The 7,191-nt window shown below is 40.4% G+C and overlaps 2 protein-coding genes across 2 annotated transcripts in view; both read right to left on the bottom strand.

Annotated features, from left to right (window-relative positions):
* LOC139778002 (protein Star) overlaps positions 1–4,076 on the bottom strand; it is a 47,208-nt gene extending 43,132 nt beyond the window's left edge. The window contains exon 1 of the mRNA XM_071715753.1: positions 3,968–4,076. The gene's annotated coding sequence lies outside the window, so the exon portion shown is untranslated. The remainder of the gene's footprint in view (positions 1–3,967) is intronic.
* On the bottom strand, positions 2,058–6,493 carry Lost (methenyltetrahydrofolate synthase domain-containing protein lost). The gene is made up of 5 exons (XM_071715713.1): positions 6,142–6,493; positions 5,492–5,877; positions 4,949–5,295; positions 4,635–4,878; positions 2,058–4,382 (listed from the first exon to the last, which is right to left on the bottom strand). Exons 1-5 carry the CDS (start codon positions 6,155–6,157, stop codon positions 3,996–3,998), a joined length of 1,380 nt encoding a protein of 459 aa, XP_071571814.1. The 5' UTR covers positions 6,158–6,493; the 3' UTR covers positions 2,058–3,995.
* Positions 6,494–7,191: the final 698 nt, after the last annotated feature.

Raw genomic sequence — 7,191 nt, 5'->3', positions numbered from 1 at the left:
ATATCGCGTTTCACGATATCGAATTACCGGGGAGGGGGGGAGGGGAGGAGCCGTTGAACTCTCGTCATTAGCGATTCACATTCAAGAATTGCAGGTGCAACAGAATTTGGCATTAACCGAGCGTGTCTGCCGAAGGAGCGCCGGATAATCGATAGCACTGGCGCCGTTTCGCGAGGGTGAGAAAAGGGTGAAAGGGGTCACCGTGCAATATAGATCCCCGCCAGAGACACTGCGAAACATCGCCGAAGTGATGCGAACATTGCACGTTACACGTGTGCGACGTATAATCGCGAGGTCCTCGAAAAATTAGATCAAAAAGATTCCGCGAAACGTAAAAGGGTCGGAGTAAACGCGCCTTTGTATCGCGCCGTTTCTCTCGAGAAAATGCATAATTTTTAAATAAATTAACGATTGTTCTTAGACAAGTGGCGCAATTTATGCAACGATTGCGCGAACGAGATGCGTCTCGCGGATCGTATCTAAAAAGGGGGACGGATATTCCGAGGTAATTGCATCTCTGTGAAAGCCGCTGCGAGCCGGTATAATGGACCAATTATATCGCGTCCGATCGGCGCTGCAAGTGGCGAGTTGCGCGACGATTAAACTATTGACTCGATGTATTTTTAATATCCTTGCGCAACCATCGATCGTCAACGGCGGCTATAATGAATGAAAATCATTTAACGCCTTTTTTTTCCTCTCAATTTTCGCGCTTTTAATTTGTCCAACGAAACATATTAGCGCGCGACAATTCCTTCCGAACATGTTCTCTCTTTCTTTCTGAATCGCATACAAAATTCGACATTTTTACATTTGACGGGTCTCGAAGTAACGATGATTGTTAAAATATTTTACGGAGTTAAAAAGAAAATCCACTTCAGTCTCCATTTTTGAGTTATTTTATTAAATAAATCTACAGAAATACAGATATTAAAAATTACGAATATATATTTCCGATTAAAATAGATTTATTCGTTTTAGAGAAAAATGATTATAATTTTTTTTCTTTAGAACCTGCCAATCGGTTGCGAAAGGATTAATAGCTCTCCACGGAATAATACCGACGCGAACAGTTGTGGTTCTTAACGGGGAAGTGTAACGAAGCGGGGGGGGGGTGGGGGGAGGGGGGTAGAGAACGGCAATCGCGCCGGTCTTCGATGGGGAAATCCAATAGAAGATAATGCAGTTTAGTTTCTGCAGGCCGATGAAAGCCGTGGCAAAGCCTTTTGCGCGATAAAGGCGCCGTTAAATAAGAAAATTCAACCTAATGGAACCCTAAGACCCGTCGTTTCCCTTTTAATTGCCTTTACGCGCTTCGCAAATTAGTCCTCTTACGGTAGAATGAGCCACCTCTCCTAGGACCGTATAAAAACTGTAATTACGCTTAGCTTATAAGTTTCTTTGATGCAAAAAAAAACGAGATTTTTTTTACTCTTGTTTTTAATCTTGTTCGGAAAGATATTTCGATCTCCAGACTTGTCGCCATCGCTTTATTCACATGCCCGTGGCAGATACATAAATTTTATTTCATCCGCTTAAAGGAGAAAAGCTGTCGTCCGTGACGGTAAACTCCCGCGAGACGCTTATCGGGAAGTTCAATCGAGACTAATGTAATTTCAAACCACGAGTCCGACGGAAAATGAGAGGCGTTTCTGCGACGACCGCCTTAATTCCTTCATTTCCCACGCTTCTCGATAAAAAAAAAAAAGGAAAAACGAAGCGCGCCTCTGCGAAGGGTAAGTAATCGTCGCTCGTTAATCTTATCTCGCAGTGTGGAAAACAATCGCAAGCAAATAAAAGCAAAGCGATTGAGACCTGCAACAGAAAACTTGCGTTCGAGCTGCTTTGGCCTACTTTCGCCGAGATAAAACCATTAGACGTCTCAGCCGCGGAAGTTTTATATTTAGGGGCAAGGAAGGGTCAAGCGAATGAAAACTTGCAATTTGTTTAACACTTATAAATTTGCACACTTATTCCTAGGAATTATCAGGAGGATTGCGTTTTTGGATGCGGATAATCGGAGCAGCGGGAGTTACGCAAAGTCACGAGGACGGAGATTTGATAAAAAGAAACGTTTCCTTTATATACGCAAGATTTATATACATGATATATATATATATATATATATATATGTAAGTAATAGCGAGATAAAGTCTATTGCGCGTAGAAACAATCACCATAAGTTCTACGTCACCGGCACGATTAGAAACAATAAAAGTAAATAAATCATATTTGTTAATATCACAAAGTATTGCCGTTTCTCTGTTTTGTCAGCCGACACGCAAGCACCTACTTGTTTTCCCTGCACGCTCAAATGGCAATATATGGAAGACCGCAACATGTCTATAAAGCGGCTAGAGCATGAAAATATATTATTTGTATATATCTCCTTTTTTTTAGAATATATATGCGCGTGTATATATGTGTGTATGTCTGTGTTATTTTTTTGTTCAGAAAAATAGAGTATTCTTTCTCTCTATTTAAACAATGAAGAAATGCTAATCATTTCCATTTGTCTCGGATGTCCTTTATAAACGACACACTTAAACTATTGTCATCAGTCCATAACATTAGATGATTACCATCAGATATTATCGCAGATATGCATTCTACTCTATCTATTAATCTCAACTCATATTTTTGCAGAGAATGAAAATAGTAATTCACAACGAGTTTCGCTACTCCATGAAGAGACACAACAACAGTCAACGTATCTACGGGGTATGTAATTTTTTTCTTTTTTAATTCTAGGTCACACATATTGTATCTTATGTACATTAATCTGTGCCAAAAAGAAATATTTTTGACTTTTCATTAATGGTTCCAGACTAGAAGAGATTAACTCTTTGCCCAAATTATCCGAATCACTTCTCACTAATGAACAAAGATTAAACTTTTATCCTCAATGTCATACAATCAGAGGGAATCTAATATGCAATAATCAGTTTACATTATTGCACATTATAAAATTACAAACCTAACCGTTAACAAATAAAAGAAAATATTTTACTTTGGAATAGCGCGAGGATACCGATCCAATATAATTTTGATGATCTTTTTATCTTTCAATCCATTCAGCGACTTTGTGCTTGTTATTGTTTCTCCCCATAGACCAACTATCTTACCCCTAAGTATCTTTTGATCACAGATTATTTCGTGGGCGTTGCGACGAATTTACTGGAAAGTTACCCGATATATTCTCGTCAAAATGTAACGGCTTATTAATATAAATGTATAAATAAAATCATCAACCAAAAATATGCGGTATGTCTATGTTAATTGTAATAATTATTAATATTAAATATTAATATTCGCACTATACTAGGTATATATCACATCTTAGTTTAAACCGAACGCAAATCCTCGTCGATGTATTCGGAGTAATTCGCAAGTACAACTCCAATATATAGATTTAAGTAAAATAACATTAATTATACAAAACGCATGTTAATAACGTTAATATATAATGCGTGTGCTTTAAGTATTCAAGTTAATGTCTATAAAAAAAATTAAGGTACAGTATGCCCCAAAAGTTGCGCAATTTCTTTCAGCTATTAAATTTAATTAGCAATTTAAATTATGGTCTATCATTACTGTCATAAATACTTAGTTATGTGGTCCACTTAATTCATTTAATTTTAAAGAACACTTAAATAATTAAAGTGCACTTTAATTAATGGCTATTAATTAAAGTGATTCTTAAATTAATGGACAAAATAATGAAAGTTAGATTAAAAAAGCTAAAGAATGCCAATTTTAGCTTTTAATTAAATATTGCTACACTTTTTACAGACAAAATTCATTAGAGTTTATAACTGAGAAGAAATGCGCATTGTCTGAGACACCTCATTGTCAGTATACGTGACAAAATTCTCATAGAAAAAGGATTGACTTTGGAAGACGTCCATCCCTACATTCGACGTCGAAACGTAAACGACCAAGAAATAATTACCTGTTACGTAATTACCTGTTCGATGTAGTTTTTCGATAAACGTTTAGACGGTTGTCACATCGGTCACTTCAATTCTGGAAATCGGTTTCGCAGGTTCTACGTATATAAATCCCTCTTCGTCGTTCACGGACTCACCGATTCGGAGCTGCTGCAAATTCGCCACAATCGAATCTACCTGAACTGGCTGATCTGGCGGAGCGGCCTCGCTCCTGAGTTTGCTGAAGTGAAGATAACAGATGCCACGGTAGCCCTGCCAAGTTATCTCACTCGGTTTAACGCCACGCATCAGCAGAGCGTTCTTCAGATCGCGGACTCTCACGCCGGACGAGATGTTAGAGAGCTTCAACGAGAAGTCGATATGCGTTTTTGTTCTAGCACGAAGATTCTTACGCCGCCGGGACGCATTCTTCGCGCTGTTCTCTACCTTCGTCTATAACGCACAAGCAAGATTTATTTATAAAGAAAAAGATGCTATATAGAAATAATGCTATAAAAAATAAATAAAATATTTTTTTAAAATTGAACCCATGTAAACTTTAGATTAATAGAGAAAGAGAGAGAGAGAGAGAGAGAGAGAGAGAGAGAGAGAGAGAGAGAGAGAGAGAGATTTAATTCATTCATAAAAATATGACAATATATTTGAAACTCGATATTGAACTCAATATATGTGAAAAGCGCTTACTTGTACTTCAGCATTGGGAGGATTACTTTCTTCTTCGACTTTTGGCTTCTTATACGTTCGTCTTCGTGGCAGGCGCGGCTTGTCAACTTTATCCTTGTCACCTTCCACGATGTTTTCTGTATTGGACACATCTCTCTTCGCATTAAAGCGCTTCTTATTTCTCGGATATTTAACACGATTCTTGATATAATGGCGCGTCTCCACGTCGGAATCGACTTCCTTCAGGACTACGATTTTGCCATCGCTGCGAAAAAATAACCGTGTATTTACACGAAATAGCCTACTTAACGTGAGTCAGGCAACTCAATGCATACTTTTCATCCATCTCTTTGAGCTGCTGTAATACCTGCATGGTTTTGAGTCTTCTTTCGCTAAGCATATGCCACAGAATGCCAGACGGTTTCTTCAGTCTCGACTCTACGTAGATAGTTTGTGTCGGAGTGACAATTATATCTACCGGCACGTCATATTCTTTGAACAATTGCGGTGGTAAGTGATCCACGATTTGGCAATCGTGCACTGTCGTGACAACAATCGTGTTTTCTGTTATCGTGCCCATTTTCATCATCATCGCAAATTCAAGATCCGCGAAACCTTCCCCTTTGCCGAGCCTGTATCCGTCCCGACTGACGCATACAGATCCCAGCACAACCAGATCTACCTGAATAAATAACAAATGCAAAATAAATGTTTAAAATCACCAGTTAGTGTCCTTCGTTGTCAAAGTAAATCTATGCAACGTAAAAAAATATCTAGATAATACTGTCTAGATAATGGCGTCAATTTATTTTTATCCATTATTTATCCGTTATCCATTAATAAGTTAATTATTCTTAAATTATGTGTGAAATATTCACCTTGATATGGGAATCTAGCCCGAGTGGTTTACCCGTTTGCTCCAGGCCGCGCATGGAAGCCAATGTTTTCAGCTGTTCTTTTGTCGCGCCGGCAACCGGCGTAACATGTAAGAACAAGCCAGTTCTCAACCTGGGGATAGGGACGATGATTTCCTTATTTGCCTCCAGAGCTAAGAACCTTACTGGTTCCTGCGGCTTGTCCGGATTTATCTTTATGACTCTCGCCTTCTTAAATTCGTCCAGGTCGATCAGTCGCTGCGCCGCCTCCGCAGCGCCTTTGAAGTTCGGTATACGCTTGTATATGTTGACGGGGAAGTTCACCAGCTCGTTCTTCGTCATGTAGTCCCATACCTTACGGCGGAAACTCGACTTGGTTACCTCCTCGGCTGCAAGAAATTGTCAACGTGAGAGAATATCAGCTGCAATGACGCAAACGGCAACAATGCGACATATATTCTCGCTTGTACTTTCTATAAAATAATTTCAAGATGGTGAAGCACATACATACACGCGCAAGATACATCTACGTCTCTTGTGTACAAACACACAAATTCCTGAATTATTTCTCTTTGACATTTAGGGCTAACGCGTCAGAGTCAGAGGGGATTAAAGAAACGCCTGTTGCGCCGATCGCGTGGAAGGTTACTCACGTAAGTTCTCCGTCATCTTGACCGGCTCGTCGGTGGAATATCTCAACAGGGGCGAAAGGTCCAGGACCCGGAGGAGAGAGATCCCAAGTAGCGTCACCGCGCGAGGTCCCTCCCGCAAAAATAGACCGCACGATTTATCCCGTTTTCACGCGCGGCCCCTTCCCCCACCTCTTCGTGTCTATTTCTACGCGGCACCACGCCCGCAAACTCCGCGACATCGTAATCCTCTAGGGATCCGGCTGTCCCTCGTCGAGGCGCGCGAATACCGTTCGCGAAGCGAGAACGCCGGATAAATGTGACGAACGTCGGGACCTCGATGCGTTTATTCCGCGCCGCTTCGAGGACGATGTCGATCGACGATCGCGGCCAGGAGGTGATGAGACGGGATCAGCTGATCCTTGAGAGCAACGAACTAGGGAGTTACGGCCGCTAATTCTCTAGTTTGCTGCTCGAGGATCAGCTGATTCCTTCGCTCACTTTGTGCTGCGGTCCGATTCACGCTCACAGCAGCGCATCAGTCTATCTTCGTTTGATATTCGATGTGTGCAACGAAGACAGAATGATGATTACACGCGATGAGTGTAAATCGGATCGCAGCCCTTATAGCAGCTTAATCCTCACGAAAATATCCTCATGTCATCCTTACACATCCTTGCATTCCTTGCTTTCCTGTCGTTCTTACGATACCTCTAACTTAGAGGTCTGTTTCTCATAGCAGCACGTTGTATTCCACATTTAAAAGAAGACGGATGTGTGGAGAAAAGGAGGAAAAACAAAAGATACAAAAATTGCCATAAACCTGATTTATGCGTTTTTTACTTATTTTCTATCTGAAACGGGATGAATGTATACGGAATGGACGTTGAAAAAGAGCGAATAATCAGAAATATATAAGTTACTAGCGTACCACTGTCCACGTGACGGCTGAACAGTGACGGACGCTGTTCGGGAATGTCGAATTTTTCTCTTACATATCACGTACGAGTTTTTTAACCGGACGAATAATATATCTATACTAATAAGGTACCAATTAAGCCTCTTTAAAACTAA

This window comes from Temnothorax nylanderi, unplaced genomic scaffold (genome assembly GCF_030848795.1).
Source record: "Temnothorax nylanderi isolate EJ_2023f unplaced genomic scaffold, tnyl_v1.0 TNYL_tig0006_pilon, whole genome shotgun sequence".
Classification (NCBI taxonomy): domain Eukaryota; kingdom Metazoa; phylum Arthropoda; class Insecta; order Hymenoptera; family Formicidae; genus Temnothorax; species Temnothorax nylanderi.
This window is presented reverse-complemented; position numbering and strand designations above follow the sequence as displayed.